This window comes from Syngnathus floridae, chromosome 7 (assembly GCF_059516105.1).
Source record: "Syngnathus floridae isolate MCC-2025c chromosome 7, RoL_Sflo_1.0, whole genome shotgun sequence".
In the NCBI taxonomy this organism is placed as follows: domain Eukaryota; kingdom Metazoa; phylum Chordata; class Actinopteri; order Syngnathiformes; family Syngnathidae; genus Syngnathus; species Syngnathus floridae.
The window spans coordinates 14810358-14829842 of NC_142419.1; the positions used below are offsets into that span (position 1 = coordinate 14810358).

The 19485-nt window shown below is 43.2% G+C and overlaps 1 protein-coding gene across 5 annotated transcripts in view; it reads left to right on the forward strand.

Annotated features, from left to right (window-relative positions):
* nectin1b (nectin cell adhesion molecule 1b) overlaps positions 1 to 19485 on the forward strand; it is a 106477-nt gene that overhangs the window by 48340 nt on the left and 38652 nt on the right. The window contains exon 7 of one of the 5 annotated variants that reach the window (XM_088380630.1): positions 8706 to 12197. The exons of the other annotated variants lie outside the window; for them this stretch is intronic. Coding sequence (XP_088236756.1) covers positions 8706 to 9196 — 491 coding nt within the window. The 3' untranslated portion in view covers positions 9197 to 12197. Of the gene's footprint in view, positions 1 to 8705; positions 12198 to 19485 lie in introns of those variants that run through there. 5 annotated transcript variants of the gene reach the window in all.

Here is a 19485-nt window from a genome sequence, read left to right on the forward strand (position 1 = left end):
TTGTGATTCGAAGACTCTTGGGGCAAGCTTAGCAGCGACTTGTCGGCAGCTAACAGTGTGTCATTGCCAGCAGGTAGCATTATCCGGAGCGATTTGATTTTGAAGTCTCTAAAATGCTAACAGCTTGATTTCTGCTCACTCCAAGATTAGCAGTGTGTCACACAAGGGATTAAGATTGCTAACATTATATATAACTAGCTGAGTGCTTAGCTACAAAGGACCTCTTGACTCTTCCAATAGCACTTTTTTGGTATTAGTTTCTGTTAAATTTTCAGATCCATGTAATGCTAACATTTAGCGCCTTACTGATTAAGAAAAAGTGCTATAAAAGTATATCTTATGATGAGAAGACTACTGAACCAACTGGTAGCTAATATCGCGTACCTGCTAACAGGTAGCATTAGTCCACAGCAATGTGATTTTGCGGTCCGGAAAATGTCAACAGATTGTTTCTTGTGGTCGAATAACTTCATTTGATGGTGTCGGCTTCCGGTCAATTCTTGTTTCTGGCCTTCCAGACAAGTTTGTTTACCTGCTCTTACATTTGATTTCCAAATGTTGCTTTAAAGGGCAGAAATGTAATCATTTCATATTTAGTCAATAACGCGTTCACGCCTTGGCCTTTACCCGAGACGCTGACAAGAAATATCAGACGTCCGGCGTCTATCAAAATGGGAAGTTATCCGAATGCGCGGTCGCTGCGTGCGATGTGCATTATGCATGAGCGTGGACTGACACAGCAATATAAGTCTGCCAGGGAAAACATCCCTGCTTCCACTATTCGCCAAGATAAAACGTCCGAGACAAGCTGTTGCGTATCCGAGGAAATCTGTTTTCGCCGCGCCGGGAAGCAACGCTGATGGAGCACTTAAGAGAGGCAAATTTTAATCAAGCTCTTCGCCCCGCCATTTGTCAGCGCTCAGCAGATAGCAGCGGCCAAGGAGCGCCTTGTTTCAATTAGTTTTGGGGGGGAAGGCGTCGAACCGCAATGAGTCACGTGGGCACGGAGCGCTTCCTCCAAGGACACGCGTCGTTCGTTGCAATCTAATGAAGCACCTTCGTCTTTTAATCACTTCTCCCTTAAGATAAAGCGAAGAAAAACAGGCCTGGTTTTCTCAAAACAAATAGCTTATTCCCATTTCGCTCACAACTCTACAGAAGGGAAGCCGACAAGTAGTCGGCTCCGATTAATCAAATCGTTGGAGAAGGGCATCGGATGTTAAACAAACCCGGTCGCTTAGCTTGTCTCTGTAGCAAATTAGCCGAGTGAAATTGTAATTTGCTTTGGAATGTTTTCTTTGGTTGGGGCCAAATTTGGCCAAATTTTCATACTTATTACTATAGATATGGGGATGCTAGCTTCTCATTTAGCCTAGTTTAGTAGCTAACTAGCTGGACTCAAATAAATTACGCCCACAACTGGGTATTGATGTTACCCACTTTTAATCAAGCAAATTCTCAAATCTTAGGTCTTAAATTTTTGTCAATGAAAATTGATATGCTAATCGACCCCGGAAACAAAATAGTTGCTCTAAAATTAATCTATGCACAGCTGGCTGTTGAAGTTGTGAACGTTTGATCATCTAATTCTCAACAATCAAGGCAGCAAATTGAAAAGGTCAAAATTAATTTGTACGCACCCGCAATTGGCTGGTAAATTCTACTGTGTGTATCATCTTTGCAACAGTGTGGAATAGTTGTGGCTAGCTTCCATCCATCCATCCGTCCATTTTTCCATTATTTTTTCTTCTGCCTATTCTGGTCACCGTCACAGACTGGCTGAAGTCTGTCAAAGCTGTCAATCTTGAGGCTATTCCAATAACTAGGAAATCGGAAATTTCAAGAAAAATACAGTATACTGACACTCAAGAGTTCCTGCTGGGGATGCAGTCAGATATTTACAGTTTGTCCATTTCATTCTCGGTAGCAAAAGTGATGCCCAACTTTGGACAATGATGACTACTTAGTGTTTTCTTTTTAAAATACTATTTTATAACGCAATTCAGTCTTTAATCAACTCAACATTTCCATGACTGTCAATTAATAAGACAATCCATTCTTCAGGATTTTTTTGTGACCATCAAAGACCGTTATTAACAAAGACAAGTGTTTTCATTTGCGCTAGAGTATGTTTATATAAACATGAAACACAATTGAGCATTCATTAAAGCTAATGTACATTTTGGTAAACATCCAAAGCAGTTAAGTCTCGAATGAATCTTTTCTTGTAAAAGCCAAAGACAGTTCCGAGTCATCAACCTAATGAGCATTCCGTATATATTCATACATTTCAAAGAAAACGTTCAAACTAATCTAGTTCTTATAAACATTGAATGAACTTGCACTGTGGTCATGTAAGAAAAGGAAATCAGCCTCTTTTTTTTTACACTAATCACCTTCGGAAACAAGCCCGCTCTGTTTTTGTGCGGCGGGCAAAATGATGCCGCCGTCTTCATTTTCTTCCCCGCACAATAAGTGCTGATGAATGGCCTCTCTGTTCTCAATTATGCCATAATTACCGATTCTCTTGTCGTTGTTGTCTTTTGTTTTCATTGTACTGATAAATGTGGGAACATTTATTTTCCCTTCCGGTAGGTCGACCTGTGGAAATTTTCTTTTAAATATTATTATTGTTAGGTTTTTTATTTTAAATACACCCCCACAGAGACGTTTAATCAAATGCTGGGGGAATTGTGTAATTTATCGGGTTTATTGTTGATGTTATTAAAATTCCATCTCACTGTAGATGTGGTGCAATGTAAATAACGGCCACAAGGTGGCGGCAAATCACCGCACGAAACTCAGCAATTCACTTTGACATAGTTCGTGATAAGGTTAAGCATGTTTATAGTGTGCAGTTACACTTTTTTTTATTACACAATTATACATTTGTGCAGTTCCACTGTTTTAACCAGCCTAAGGAAGGCAACCATACTTGTAATGTGCTTTGCGCTGAAAACAATTTTTATATCCTTGTTTTATCACCATCAAGGAGGAGGAGATGAGATCAGAGAAGTTAAGGTTCAGCCCATGGGCAAACCTACCTTCCAGAGATATATTTTATTCTATCTGAAGCTTCTTTTTTTATCTGAGTTAAGGTGCACTAAAGCTTTTTGTTCAACCAGATCCATCAGGAACAGGAAGAAAGTCGACAAATGCATGGCTAACACCCGGCAGTAGGAAAAAATGGGAAATGGGACGGGCTCAGGCACATGATGAAAGTGGATTTTGGAAAGGATTGAAGGCCAAAAGAAACTTTACTCCCTTAACAAACCTCTTTTTGGAGTACGTGTGAATAATCCAGTGCTTCTGTTTAAAGATTCCCATGTTACCAAGTAAGCAGCGGTCGGCGTTGAGAAAAATACAAAATGGAGATGAAAAGTTAGCCAGGGAATAACCTTTGGAGAACATCCACAAAAAGATTTTACATTTTCCAAGAGAGTTTTCAAAGGCCAAACAGCCACCTTCTGCTGCACGGAATGAAAGTAGCAATGCAAAGATATTTATAATCGCACACTGCGGCAGGTTGACTTGTCTGGTTCGACCTTGTTGTCGGCCGAAACGCTCTTTCGCAGACACGGTCGGGCCGACGGCGAAGCGACGCGTCCTCGCTGCGGGAGGCCTTGCCTCGGCCAAGATCACCCCTCATTATCCAAATGAGGCATTAGCGTCAACGCGCCTCCAGACCACGCGAACGTGCGTGCTTTAGTTGAGTTAGTGCTTCCACTAATGCTAATTAAAACCCCTTGAAAGTGACGTGTTAATCCAAGCTGTGCATTTTTTGGTCCTCAGACTTGTGCGTCCTATCATGACAATCCTATTTAGTCTTGTACAATTTGTTTGTTCGCGCCAAAGACAATTATTAATCTCAATTTTTAATCGTAAGGATGAGATTAATCTCTTGAATGTTAATTTTTTTAATCTCTTTAATCTCAATTTTTAATCCGATCAATCTTTAATCTCTGAACATATAGTAGTTTCCCAAACATCACACTATATGTATTCTTCAAACATTTTTGAAAATATCCATGTCGTTTTCAATTTTTATGAAAAGAAAGACAATTTGGATTCCTTGAGCCTAATGTAAAAATTTGTCAAGAGGTTTTTTTTTTTTTTTTTTACAGTAAGCCTAACTTTTTGGAGAACATCAAAAACACTTTCAAGTACCCTAATATATGATTTTACGTACAATTTTGCAATTACTATAGACAATTTAGTGTCAACAATGACCAGATTTGCAGTTTTTGTCAACAACGAACGAATCCGTGCTGGATTTCCTCGGTCCCGCTAGCACATACTTTCTAAATAATGCAAAAGTATTGACAGAGGCTTGACAAGATGGAGAAGGGGCTTAGGGGCATGCTCCTCCATCTTGTTGTTGTGAAGGAATAAAATGTCACCAGGAGAGCGCACGTGACAGGCGAGCTCCATTTATCATCAACATTTTTCTCCGCCAGCTCTGCTTGTTTGGCCTCTCCCGAGGATACAAGCAACGGGGACGCGTCTGCCCGAGCGTTCTCCGTCCTCAATCTCCAAGTCACGCCTCAACGACAGCGGCGTCATGTAGGTCACACGCCGTCGGCTCTAGATATGTAAAAATAATAATGATCAACGGATAAAATAGGGGAAAAAAGAATACATAGAAGAAGCAAGAAGACAAGTAGAAGGTTTGGGGTAAAATGGCCGCCTGCTTAAAAAGAGCAAAAGCCTTCACGGTGGAATACCCGCTGACCCAGTAACTCTTCTTTACGTCGTGTCCGCTCAGCACTCCAGACTCTCGACTGCAAAAAAGTGCATCAAGGAGGCCAGACGAGTTGTTGACACCGATGCGCGCATTATGGAGCCCTTCAGCAAAATGGCCGCCTCCGCAAATACATCAAGTAGCAAAAAAAAAAAAAAGCAAACAGTGAATCGAAGAAAAGATGTATATCAACAAATGAATGAAATAGCAAATATTGCACAAATGAAAATAAAATGTTTGTTTTGGGCAGGCTGCCACTGTGCAAGTTAAAAAAATAAAAAAGCATCCTCTGAGTCCACACAACATCCTCCACCGATGACATCATTGGTGTTTTGATGCGGAGTTATCTTGTCCCACACGTACGCTGAGACTCTGCCGGGGGAACATTTGACATGCTTTTAAAAAGAAAGTTGTTAGATTTTTTTTTCCACCCGTTATGACTTGTACTTGCCTCTTTCAAACCACTTTGGGGTTTTTAGTAAATGTGGCAGGTAAAGCAGATTTATGTGAAAGGCAAAAGGCTCCACAGGCTTCCCTCCATGGGAAGCAAAGTAAAAATGTGTGGCCCTCATGTCGTTTCCGTGAATAGACTTTAATCACTATGTAGACATTTTGTTGGATTGAAATCATTTTCAATACCGGTCAAGCCGGTAGAACGGCTTCACAGCAAAATATTGTGATCTTTAACCCTCTGGAGCTAACGATCCTAATATTTCTAGTTTGGGAACTTTTAAAAATAGTTCTGCTTTCAACGGCTTGTAGCAAATTTCCAAGGCGGGTGTCAAAGGGTGGCATCACCTGATCCTTTATGGGAACCGGGCGGCGGGCGCTCTTTCATGTCGTCCATCTTGTCCGGGCTAATTAGGCTCCGATAACGAGAGCGACAACGCACCCGTGAATCGAAGGCCGAGGATTACGGGAAAGCCTTTACCGTATTTATCCCGCTTTTGGCTGGGTGGGACAAGGTGTTCCTGCGGAGGGTGACCTCTGATTCATGTGTGTAATGAGGAGCTGTGTCTCTGTAATCCCATTAGCTGCTTGGCTTAAAAGTTGATATTGGAGACGCCGTCTTTGTAAAAGAGAGAGACCAAGTCTTTGAATTGAGTGCCATTGAGATTAAGAAAAGAACAATGGAAATTGCCGTGTGTGCTCTTTTGACTAATTCACGTTTGATCAGTAGGGGCGTGTAATGTCGCTGCCTTGGTAGTATAACGTTAGCTTTGAAGCTAACAACAACATATGGTGATTTTACAGCTACGACAAAGATGTGGCTTTTGATTGGTGTGAAATTGAATAGCCGCATGGGTTTACTTGGTTGGCTTAGGCCTTGTTTTTTACCCTAAAAGGTATCGAATGTGTTTTTTTAACAATAAAGGCCAGGTAAGAGCCGATGAATGTTGATGTTGGTTAGCATTTCAAGCTAGGTGTAGCGCTAATACGAAGACATCAAAGCAGAGAAAGGTCTGCCAGTTTTTTTTTTTTTTTAAGGCATTCAACTATACGGACGACGGCGCGGCTTTATCCCAGTCTCATAGCTTTATCTTGGTTGGCTTTGAGCTTTTGAAGACCTAAGTAAGTGTAGCCATGAGCCTACGGCTCACAAACACAAATAACTGTTTGCGTCGATAAGGAATCAACATTCAAGGGGTGGAGTCCAACCCTCGACAGATGTAACATTGATTCAAAGGCGTGTCCAAAGACTTTGGTCTATCCCCTCGAGCATGAAGCTACCACGCCGCATTTTCGTACGTTAAATAAACATGACGCCAGCAAGAATGCGACAAGCAAACACTGCTGTGAAGAAAACGAGTTCATCAAAAGCAACCTGCAGCCGCTCGTTTTTCCACTTGCGTGTCTGCACACGCTTCGATGAGACATCCCTATCCCTGCGAGGACAAGCTGAGGGGGCGAATGGGGGTTCTTTCAAAGTGAAACATAGGGCGTGGTAACGTGACAAAGTAAGGATGAAAAGGAGAAGAGGGAAATTACAAGTAGGCAAGAACAAATACAACGATGACGTGCAGCTTGTTAGGATTATTATTATTTTTTTTACATCTGGATTGAAACAAAGCGGTGGATCAAAACTGACTAGAGATGTTCACACATTTGGTCATTGTTCTTTTGTCTGCCTGTAAGAGAACGCAAATTGAATGCTATTAACGTCTTACTTGTGTCATTTAATGGCCTTGATGTTATCTTTTCCAATCCTTTGTGTTCATTGACACAAGTTGGAAAATTGCACCGACAGTTGTTGAAATACATTAAAAATAAACTATTATATATATATATAGAATAAAATAGTCTGTGTGTGTGTGTGTGTGTGTGTGTGTGTGTGTGTATATATATATATACACACACACACACACACACACACACACACACACACACGCTATTTTTATTTATTTTTTTCCTGTATGTGGCCCTCACTGGGGAAAAAAAAAAGTCCATCCCGGCCTCACTGGTGTCGGCCTTGCGCCAAAAATCTCAGCATCCTCACCTTGTCTTAATTTGTCGTTATCGAAACGCTATTAATATGGCACATTGAAAATGACATCGCCTGTGCGGAATCGTCTGTGACAGCGCGCAGGAGGGAGCCGACGTCCCACCGACGCGTCGTCGCTAGCGGCAACACCTGCCAACAGACTGATAAAACAGCCCTGATCCTGTTCCCAGCAACACAAGGCAGCCTCTATTCGCGATGCGCCGAGAAAATATTCCAATAGCGCCTTAACCTTGACTTGGAAGCACTAAAAGCTACCATTGAGATTAATAGGTGCCAAGATGCGCAGTGAGAGGCGATAATTCAATCCAGGGGCGTGATAGATTTATACGGGCAATGAATAACATGAAATACTGCAGCCTATTTTTTTTTTTCTTGTATCTTTTTTCTTTTTTTTTTTATTACTTCAACTACGCCATGCCCTGTAGAAGTGCATTCATCATAGCGCGTTTACATCAGACGCGATTAGGTGGAAGATTTATAGCCGAGAACGTTTTGGTGACAAAATTGAGTGCCTGGATGGGCAGACGCTTTGGGACAGTGAAAATAATGTGTTGTCAGAAGCATGTCTTTATTTTAATTGCTTTTAAATAATGACCAAAGGGTGGTAAAATTGAGAATTTACAGCCTGGGATGTGATGGCAAATGTGTTTGTTCATGCATTTCGCTCATCAAAATATGTTTTCTGATTGATCAGTGGATGGAATTACGGTGTCGTAAATTGTGGAGGAATGCAGGTAATTCATTCTCGGCTGAAGAAATTGTTGTCGGCTGTGGTATTCTCCCGGCCTGAGGAAGTGGATGATGTCATCGTTGTGCAGGCAGCGACTTGAAAGTTTTTTTTGTGTCACGCAAATTTGACAGAAAGCACCTCGGTGTGGTTTTAGGAGGTCGTCTTGGTTTGTGTGACGGCTCGGCTGCTTTGTTTGCTCTCTGGCTGTTTGCTTTCATTGCCTCCAAGCTGATGATGAGCTTTGATTGAATGTTTGTCGCTTGTCTGATGACACCACGTGGAATTCCAGACAATTCCAACTTCATGCATGCATTCTTTTTTTTTCCTTTTCAACTCACGATGCACTTTTGTTTGAAGCACGGGGTGGGGGACTCAATTGTGGCCACAATATAGAAAACAGTTAGCCCTCACAAAGTCGTTTGTGAATATGTGGTCCAGAGACCAAGGGTCACCAGAGGAGTCCAAGGTCCGGAATTGGTTAACCATGACTGTATTGTGGCCACAATGTTTTGGTTATGCTTGGGGCTCTCTACTTTTGTTTTTCCAGTCTGAACTTGCATGCCGCCTCCTTTTGGGTCGGGTGGTTCGGGGGTCCGCCACGGGCTTGGGGTGTCCTCCCTTTCCCCCTTTGCTTTCCCATCCTTGTCTTTCCTGTCCTTCCATCTGCACAACCACACCTCCTCCCACCAGAGCACTGACACACTCCCTTCCATCTGTCTTTTCCTACCCAGAATTCCCTAACAACCCATCCGGGCGCAATGAGATCCCGCCGGAGCAGCACAGTGCAGGCGTGGCCATCGGGCTGGCGGTAGGGGGCGTGGCCCTGTTGGGGGTCGCCGCCATACTGCTCTTCGTATTCCTCCGCCGCCGCCAGCGCACCTTCAAGGGCGACTACAGCACCAAGAAGCACGTGTTCGGCAACGGCTACAGCAAGGCGGGTGGCGGCGGGGGGCTCCCGGTGCACCCCCCCATGCCCAAGAACCTGCAGTACCCGGACGACTCGGACGATGAGAAGAAACCCACGCAGATGGGGGGCGAGCGCGATTTTGACGCGGAAGCCGAGGACCTGAAGAGGCCCTACTTCACGGTGGACGAGGGCGAGAGCCGCGACTACGACGAGCGGACTCTGGCCTTCCAGTACGACGCCGAACCCGAGATAGCCGACGACATGATCTCCCAAACCGACGGCTCTGTCATCTCCAAGAAGGAGTGGTACGTGTAGCGGGCGCCGCCCCCACCAGGAAGCCTACCAGCCCTGCGGTGGCGCACCCCCAACCCCTTCACCTCCATCACCAACCCACACTGGTCAAACTGCACCCCCCCCACCCTCGGGGCCCTCCGTCCCTTCCTCACTAACCCCGCCCCCCTTTGCCGGACCCTCGAAATCACTTCTATTTACCGCCGTTTTTGTCTGGAGCCCCATCGGATCACAAACTTTGACCCGGTGCCGAGAGCTGCTGGTTCTTTAGTGTCTTTGATCTCTTGGATTATCTTACTGTATATGTCTTAACGTGTGGACTGCTTGCAGGTGGAAGGGTTTTTCGTTGGAAAAAACACGTGGGGAACTCGGACGGTGGCACAACCCATGCTCGCTTAAATTGATTCGAGGCAACTGGCTACTTTTTGGTCGGTGAAGACTTTCTACATTCATCGAAAATGATTCTTCAGTTTTAGGTTTGGACGCCCTAAGGTTCACGATAGTAGAGATAAATGTTATTGTTGGACACCACACTTAGAATTTTAGAACTGAAGAAATGTTTTGGATGATATGTGAAAGTTCTTTCACCGACAAGAAGAGTCCACTTGCCGCCATTCGACTGATTGATTACCTGGAAGACGCAGAATCTACACAGACTTAATGGATCATCATGTTGTAAATGTCTTAAGGTGTAGACCACTCGCTGGGAGAGATTTCGCCCGGCAAAAAGTTTGACACTGGATACATCGGGGCTTTTTTTTTTTTTCGGTATGTCTATTACCAACCCACGTCGGTCAAAGCCCGCTCGTCTCGCCAGACACCAATCATCGCCAGTCGAAGATCATTTACCGCCGTTTTAGTCTGGAGGCGAGAGCTCATTGGTGTCTTTGATCGCTTTGTTGTAAATGTCTTATCGTGTAGATCATTCGCCGGTGGAGGTTTTTTTTCGGGCACATTTATGGGGCAAAAAAAGTCTGACACTGGATTCATCGTGGCTTTTAAAAATCGTTTTCTTTTACGTGTCTCACTTGGTTTGTAATATTGCGATCAAAAAGACAGCAGCTATTGTTTTGTTTTGGGGGGGCGTTTTTGGAGACGGACTGGAGCCCCCCCTTTCAATCCGCCCCCTTGTCCACCGTGACGTGACATTTACAAGAGCGCTCAAGGGGGTGGCAAATGTCATCAATGACACTCGAGCGCTCACCGCGATTGAGGTCGCGCGCTAAGCGTCTGTTTATGGTACAAGGACTGCAGCGGAAGCTCCAACCTATTAAAAGGGAATTCCAACATGAACGGCGGCCGTCTTGGAGCGGGACAGGTCGCCTACAGCTTTCATGTTTGTTTATTTTGATGAGAATGAATGCTTGTTTGTCTTTTTAATATATAAAAAAAAAAAAATCACTGTTAATGAGTGGAAAAATACTGAAATTGTATTAGGCCTTATGTTACAGTGGGACAAATGACAATTTGATTCCCTGCTGGTATTAATTGGAAGTTTGCTCACTTGGAAAAATGTGCAATTTCTAGAATTGATTAGGGTAATAAGACAGAATCCATCTGTCCATCCAGTTTTTATAGCGATTGTCCTCATTTGAGCCCAGAGTGTGCTGGAGCGTAGCCCAGCTGGTCTTGGGCGAGAGGTTCAGGCCCAAAACTTTATGGTCAAGACCAGGTCCAGAAAGTAAAAAGTCTGCCGCACTTTGGTTTCTAATCAATCGATTAGCGCCTGTGGCTAAAGCCAAACTGTGCATTTCTAATTTCTGGATCTGGATTTTGAGAGCTTTTGAAATTCCCAGTCTCCTTCCACATGACCTGTTAAGATCAGAAGTGGCCAATTGGTTGACAGGCACCAGATGATCTGGCTGAACTCCACATTGTAATAACTTTTATTTTAGGGTGTCCATAAAATCCATCAAATTTAAGACTTTTAATGATCCTTGTTAAATATTCAGCAGGGGATCAAGTCGTTATTGCCGCCACTGCGTGCATGTTTGTGTGCGTGTGTGTGAGAGAGAGAGAGTGTGTTTTCATTTGCAGTCAAAAGTTGATGGGCACACAAATAACGCTAGCGCATTTTAATGACATCGATATAAATATACAAATATAATAGATAAATAAATAAATAGGAGAGAGGGAAAGTATCTAGGTGGTGAATGTTTTACAATTTTTTTTCAGATGAGCATGTCAACGTTTTTGTAAAAATATAACAAAGTAAAGGGTGTCAAGACGTTTCTCTTCTGTGTATTTTTTTTTATATGGATTCCATTTAAATACCCAACACGTTTTTTTCTCCACCTTTGACGTCCATTTTTGTCTTTTTCACGTTAGAAAAATTTGAGTTTTTCCTTCCATGTTAATATCCCGGTGCATTCAGTGCCTATCACAGCCAATAAGTTCACATCATGAAACATGTTTTTGTTCCCCACCAAGTAAAAAAAAAAAAAGTCTTAGCCCCCATGTGTAAGCACAACAACCCCATCAAAGAGATTACAAACTTGCACGCTGTCCAAGCACAAAGTCAACGTCCTGCCATAGACGCTGGTTGACATTTTTTTTTACATGGTCTTACCATTTTGTAATAGACTGTAACTTCATTCCATCCTGCTTTTTTTGTACTCATCGCGCTGTAAATAGTGTACATAAGATTGAGAGTGTAGGTCCACTGTGTGTGTGTGTGTGAGTGTGTGTGTGTTAGGGTGTTATCTAAATGGAACTGCAGCCCCAGAGACTCCACGTCAAGCGTCCCCCCCCCCCCCCCCCTTCCCCCCCAACGCTCGTGTTTCTCAGTTTACCACTACTAGGGGGCGCCAGTTGACACGTTCGCTTTTAATGTCCATGTTACGTTCCGGGATATCGATGGCAGTGAGGAAAAAAAAAAAGAGAGAAATTGTTTTTCTGCAGCGACGTGAATGTATATTTCTGAGGGTGTTACAAAGATGGAAAAAAAAAACAATTGTTCAAAATTGTGATGACCCAGTGAAGTAACTTGTATTTGTTTTAAGCATTAAATGATTTCAATAGTCAACTCGGTGTGTGCGTGTTGTAGAAGTAAATGCCCCCTTTTTTTTTTTTTTTTTTTTTAGTATGAGACTTTTTACATGCAACATGAACAGCTCGTGTAACTTTTAGATATAAAGATGCTTCTCCTGGAAAATTTGCGTCTTGGCTCTAATGTTGGAAAACATTGCACTAGGTAATGCCATAACATGGCTGCTGTCTATTTACAGATGAGGGAAAAAGAGTGATCACTTCCCGAACGGGAAAGATGACAAAAACCAAAAGCTTGTCTTTTTCTTGTCATAAATGTCAAGAAGAAAAATGTCCTCCATTGTTGTTTACTGCGTGGCCTCGGCGAATTTAACGGCGCTTGAATCACCACGCAATGATGTCACGCTATTCGCCGAATTGGCGCACGCATTAAAGGCCCATGTTGCGGACCACCCAGCAGGCGAGATGTCCACTGTAGCTTCAACCTACACCTGCGAAACATGGAGGCGTGCACGAGAACTTCCAATGTTCTATAAAATGTCTGCGGGGCTCTCTTGATGCAACCTCCCTTTCCCAGCATGCAAGCTCACATCTCACGACATGATGTGAATCGACTATGACCGTTCCTGCAATGCAAACACAGTCGAGTCGACACTTAAGAACATCAATCCCAAAAATGGACATTACCGCACAGTATCAGAAAACGTGCCTGCGGATACTTTGAGCCAAACGCAAACCGCTCCCGTGAGAAAACTACTTTAATAGTTTGTCTTTTCTTCGTAGGAGCAAGTCTTTAGTTTTTTGTTTCTATCAAATGAAACGCTCGTTTCTTGGATTTTAATTATATTTATTCCTACATACATAGAAATGCGTATTCTGATTCATTTATTTATTGAGAATGAGATAAACGATTTAATTGGACAGTGACAATATGCCCCAATAAATTCTCCTATGTTCAGTGATGTTATTCCACGTGTGGACACAGCTCTTTAAAAAAAAAAAAAAAAAAAATCAATATAAGGAATCCCAGCGGGTGCCCATTAAAACCCGTATGCAATTAATAAAGGAGGGTGTTGCGGCTTCTATCGATTCTATGCTGTAATTGCATGTTGCCATCGGCACTTTGATGACAACCCAAGCGGAGTGGAACGGCGCCATCCGTTTGCTCCTCAGAGTACTTTGACAGAGACGACCAAGCTTGGCTTATAGCATGCGCCGCCATTCTGCTTCCCTCTCCTGATTTTTCATAAATTTATGTAAAAGCTGAAAGTGTCGGCGCGACTATATTAAAAGCGATCGATTTGTTATTAACTAAAGACAAAGCACAAAATAATCTGATGATTGTTTGGGGCTTTTTCATAGGAGAAGTTGAAGTACGGCGCTAAGAGCTAATGAGTTTTCTTTACGCTTCTCTCGTGAATGGTATTGATTAGAATTTCTTCCATTCGCCCCCGCGCGACTATTATCGGCCGCGTCGGCTCGCTTAGATAAACAGTGATTGGGTGCCAAAGTTAGCAACACTCGCTAATCATTGTCAAGTGTACTCGCGTGAAAAAATCATTAACGTCGAGGCGGTTTCGCTCGCTCGTTCTTCGTGGTTCAACTTTTGTGTTTAGAAGCCACGGGATGAAGCAGCAATTGTTTATTTGAGGATAACTTTTCAAAATAATGAACCTGTCTTGGAAGGAGTAGCGTTACCAACTTCTGTACTTCAGCTATTGCCAGTAATCGAGAATACTTAATTCAATTTTCAAAGTGTGTACGTACAATGTTCGTGGAGTTCTGTTGTATTTTACTTTAAATTAAAATATAATTGCATTTATTCCTAAAGAATTATTTGTTACTTAATTAACAATTGTAACAATTGTAACAATTGTAACAATTGTAACAATTGTGCACGTGACGCACAAATTAACGAATCCACCTGCCGAGAAATGGAAAGCGCTCGTTGATCGATGAGCGTCGTTTTTTTTTTTTTTTTGTTTTGTTTTTGTCCAACAGTGAACGCTTTCGTTGTTCCAAGCCAACAAGTAAAAAGTTTGCAACGAGCCAACTTTGCTCCCGCATGACGTTTAGCTTCCTGTCGTCACTTCCAATTAGCTTTCTGTTCTCGTTTCCGGGCTTTGTTTGTTCTCTTTGGTGTCATGTGTGACGCGCATCGATTAGTCGCAGAGCGTCGCCTGGCCGCTTTTGCCCCCCTGCTGATGTTTAATTGGAATGGATCGGCTGTGATTTGACAAATTATCTCACGTAAATGAAACTTAAACAAACGGCTGTGGGTGTATGTTGTTACGTATACGCACATTATATGATATATAATATATGACGATATGATGACTGCAAAAAAAAAAAAAAATACACTACTTATGTGGAAATAATTTCCGATGTGTGCACATGAGAGTCGTATTTCCAGTTGATGCCTTTGAGGGGATTTCCCCAAACAGTCCACAGTTTGCGTTTTAATTACACGCTGCCACATCTCTGATTGCATATTGATTTGCGGTTTAATTTGTGTAAAATAAAAAAAAGGATTACTCCATGATTAACAGTCACACAGACAAACGCGAATGTTTGCATTGATGGAAGCAATGATAGCGACGGTAGTCGGCGTGCTTCACGCGCCAATTTGAATGGGATTAAGATGATATAAAACATGGGCAATTTTAATTATTAATTCAGTATACGAATCTATGATATTTTCCTGTGCTTTTTTCATGTTTTATTTTAGCTTGTGTCCTTTTTATGAGTTTATCATAGGCACGGCTGAATGTTTAAACACAAATTAAGTTTTATTTTATTCTATAGTTACCATCTTTTTAATATATTTCCATAGAACTAATATTTACTCTTAGTTATTTTATGCTCTGGATTGACATTTCACTCTCATTGAGCTTGATGACGTCATTCCACATGTCTTGAATGAAACTAATACACAAAGTGCTCAAACTAATAACACCGCTGACTCACTGCAGCCAGCTGTATTATTCCAATACACACACACACACACACACACACACACACACACACACACACACACACACACACACACACACACACACACACACATATACACACACCGTGTAGCAAACAAATGTACCGTGGTGGATTGAAAAACATTGAAGCAGCTCTTAGGTGCCACTAAAAGGACTCCATGAGTAACAACTGGTATGCGTAGCACGTTTAATCCGTTGTGATATTAGTCGTGACTTTATGTGGCCAAAACTCCTCAGCATCTTTTTAATCAGCCGCCAGAGCTGCCTTTTGCTCCTTTTTGAGCACACCACTCGTCAAGTACCGCACTTGTGTCTTTTTATGACTTTTTTTGGTCTCTTCCATGCTTTACTTGAGCAATCAAAACTGGGAAGGTATTAGCATAATTTAAAGCAGTGGCAAGAGTGATGTTTATTTATGCCTCCTTGAGGACGATGCGAGGCAAAGGCGGTTATTTTGTTTGTCGGCGACCTTTAACGTCTTCGCTGATTGCTTTTCCCGGCGACTTGTTGATCTTTATTTATAACCTGCTGAATATTCTGCCAGACTTCGATAGGCTTAGCTTAGCATTTAGCCTCCCTCTGTGCTCAATCAAAGCACATGTGACTTGACTGAAAAAAATATTTCTGTTGAATTGAAAGTACTTTACCTGCGGCTATAAGATTCTTTTCGAAGTGTAACATGTTTTCCTCATAGAATGCTAAGTCGAGGCGTGCGAGCGGGTAGCAACTTTTGTGTAGAAAGCGAAATGCGATCTGCGGGCTTTGTTGTTGTTATTGTCGGAGGTTTCGTCTGAAGTGGAAGGTGTGTGCCGGCTGATGGCCTCTAGACAAGAATGTACCTGCAAGAACAAAGATACACTTTGGCATTTCTTCTGTATCAAGTCTTTTGGGAATTCATACAAAGTGGAGGGAAAGTGCTATCATGCTAGTCGTAGTCATGCTGTTGTTGTTTTTTCACAACTTAATAATAATAATAATAAAAGTGATGATGATCAAATTTACCATTGCTGCGCATTAACCGCACTTCTATTTGTTAGCATAACAGAAATGCTAACCAATCAATACGTCTTTAAAAATGATGAGAAGTGGTCCGACTGCCAGGGGAGCGGTGAAGCCACAGGGGCTCCGTGCCAACGGGGGAACCAACAAAGTGTGCGCAACGCAGCAAATGAGCCCATCATGTGCGTGCAACTCAGCGGCGTTCATCAACACGTTGACATGTCGTGACCTGGCTCTGCTCACGTAGGCGAAGCCGTTTGCAATCAAGGCGTAATGACGCTCAAGAGCACGGTCTTGCTTGATATGGAAACTCGGGTCACTCCATGTCAACCCTCTTGACTTCTCGGGGGAAGACGCACTTTGGGCTAATGAATGAAGGAGAATGTAACCTGCTCTTGTTCCGTTCTGTTTTTAATTGACTTTGCTGCAGGTGGACTGTTAGATGGGCGGCCATCTTGATTTTCAGGTTTACTTATGTGATGGTGGACAGCGATGACAAAATCTTGTTCTTGAGCGACAGTTCCAACATTTGACTGTTTTGGGAATTTTACTTGGGTGATAATCGTATTTATTAGCAACATCCATCTGCAAATACTCGGCCCCTCCCCTCTGCATTTGCGTAAATAAAGCCCACCTGGCTGTTGTATGCAGTAATTGTCGTCGTGGATGTGATTGGTTGTAGCGCCTAATTAAACTGCTTTTTTCATCAGGTCTTTTAGTTTGGCGTTGGCGGGAATGTCTGACCGCCTTAGCCTCATTCTGTCATCTCGTTTCAAGCCACAATGAACGCGCGCTCCTTTTCTTGTCCGTCCTGACGCCTGACGAAACTCATCGGCGGCGAGGGAATTGAAGCGCAGGCTCTTGTTTTGTTCAGGGTCCCTCCTCCCGGGAGCGGCCATCAATCAGGTGATCTATTGTGCTCACCGGGAAAACCGTTTCGTCTATTCAATCGTCAATGCTATTGAAGCGACGGCAGGGTACATTATAATCTGAAGGCCGCAAGCATGGCGGCAAAAAGACGCAAAGGCCACACGCTTTGTCGCCGTTTTGCGCGGCGGCTAATGACGTTTGTGCTCGCCGTGTCTCCTGATGCACTCCTTCCATCCAAGCTGAGCGGCAAAACTGAGGATTTTTTTCCTGTGTGTTTTTTTAACGCCAACAATGGAACACAGTCTAATTCTTCTGATTTAATCAGATCCGAGCTGCGGGAAGAATTTAATCTCATGCTGTCCTCCCCGAAACAATCAACTAAAGCCTAGCAGCATGTGAATAAAACCACTTCAACTCAGCATCCAAGTGAACAAGCATGAGGTGGAAGTCAGTCTGGATGTGCCAGTGAAAAGTTTTTAACCACATTTTCTCCACAGATTTTTGACAAATTAATTAATTTTAAAGAAATGAGAACAAATTGACTCACCGCAGTTAGGAAATAGCTTGGATAATGAAATCGCAACAAAAATAATAGCTAAGCGCAAGCAGACAATGAAGTGCACCTAGACAAGGCACGAACGGCTGGAGGGAGCTGATTGGTTGAAACGGGGGCGGGTGTTGACGAGGCCAAGTGCAAACAAAATCCGAAAGATACCCGAATAAATGCTTACTTTCTTCAACATTCTGTCCACCCACCAGATTGTGATCAGCAATGAAGGCCTGTGGCTTGCAAAGTGGGCGGGGCAAGTATCCAAATGAACCAATAGTGAAGTACCTTCTTCCAACAGTCATTCACCGTTGACGACGGGTTTCCGGCCGTATTTTCTACCTCCTTGTGACCTGATCCCACCTTTACTATACGTGTCGTGATTGGCTGACTCGCAGTCCAGTTATCCGCTCGTGCCTGTAGCTCCCCCCTCGATTCCAATGAGGATAAGTGCAGTATAAAACGGATGGATGGACTGTTTATGAGAGCGGCTAACCACATCAGGCTTCCAAAGTGCTCTGTTTTGATCTCAACTGTAATGAAGCGCTGAGCGGTCCGAGCTGACTGATTGGTCGGCGTGCCGTCGGAGCGGAACCGGCAGCAAAAACACCCGAGCGGCCAGCTGATGCTGATCGATGAGCTTGTTGTTTTCGTTTTGTTGGAAGCGTAAATGAGGAAGGAGCGGTTTGTACGTCTTCATTTGCTCGCCCCGGCGTCCGTCGGCGCTCGGCCGTCGGCTCGGAAAGACAAACAAAGTTTGCGGATAGAAAAGGACGAGCAAAACCAAGTGTAAACTTTGTTGCTGTTTTTTCTCGTGGAATCAATAATATTTTAGCTGCACAAAAACAATCTGGCGGACTGCGGGTGTCAACGCTTGTTTCTCAACAGCGGCCTCAGTTAATGGAGCATGTGCAGACGCTGACTTTGTTTGGAAAAGCTCAAACGGGACTAGCGAAGAAGTCACGTGGCGGCGGCGGTAGCGCTAGCTATTTGGCAGGGATGGAAAGGTACTGCTCTTTTGGAGGAACATAAATATATGATAAATATATGGAGTATGTTTCAATTTGTGTTGATTTAGCGCATGTGACCATTAGCCAGTTCCCCGTGTGTGGTAATGGCAACCACCTGTGTCGCCAACGCTCTGGAGAACAGCTCAGCAGTTTTCTGCTGACTCAACATACAATTCCAAAGCCCTCACCCCCTCACCCGCCTTACATGACCACCCGTCCAGTAGCTCCGTTGTGTCAGTTGCGTGACGACACGCTTCCTGCAGATGTCTAATGACTGCTGACGGCAGAAGCAGCGGAAAATGGAAGCCGTGTTATTAATTTACTTTGATTCAGATCCTATCGCAAATGAGGAGCGGTTTCTTTTTGGAACCGCAATAAAATATAATCGGATGAGGCGAAATGGAGGAGTCGCTTCACAGGCTTAGTGACCGTCATCCGACCCTCTGATGCAAACTAAAAACGGAAGCCATTCATGAGTTATCTCAGCCGGCCTCAAAATGGTCTCCGGTTGGCACACTGGCTGCTAATAAAACCCGACACAAAAACAATTGCAATTTGCTATTAATGCCTTTGCGCTAGCATCATCTATTAGCCGGCAAGCTTTTGACTGAAGCTTGGAAGGCTTCCAGTCGTGCTCTGGGTGGTTGTAGTCAGCAGTGGAGGATCAAACCCGAGATCTGTTTCTGATATTGTGAAGTCAGCGAAGCAAAATATTAGAGACAGCTCTCAGTATAATGCAATACAGTTGTACTGTATGAAATTCTATGGACTAACAAAGCACAAAGAAGCTTATTTTGGAATTCAAAATATTACCTCAAAATCAGTTCTTTGAATCCCACAAAAACAAAATTATTTCAGCGCCGTACAAGTCAGCCATGCATTAAAATTAGCGCTATTTATTGGCCT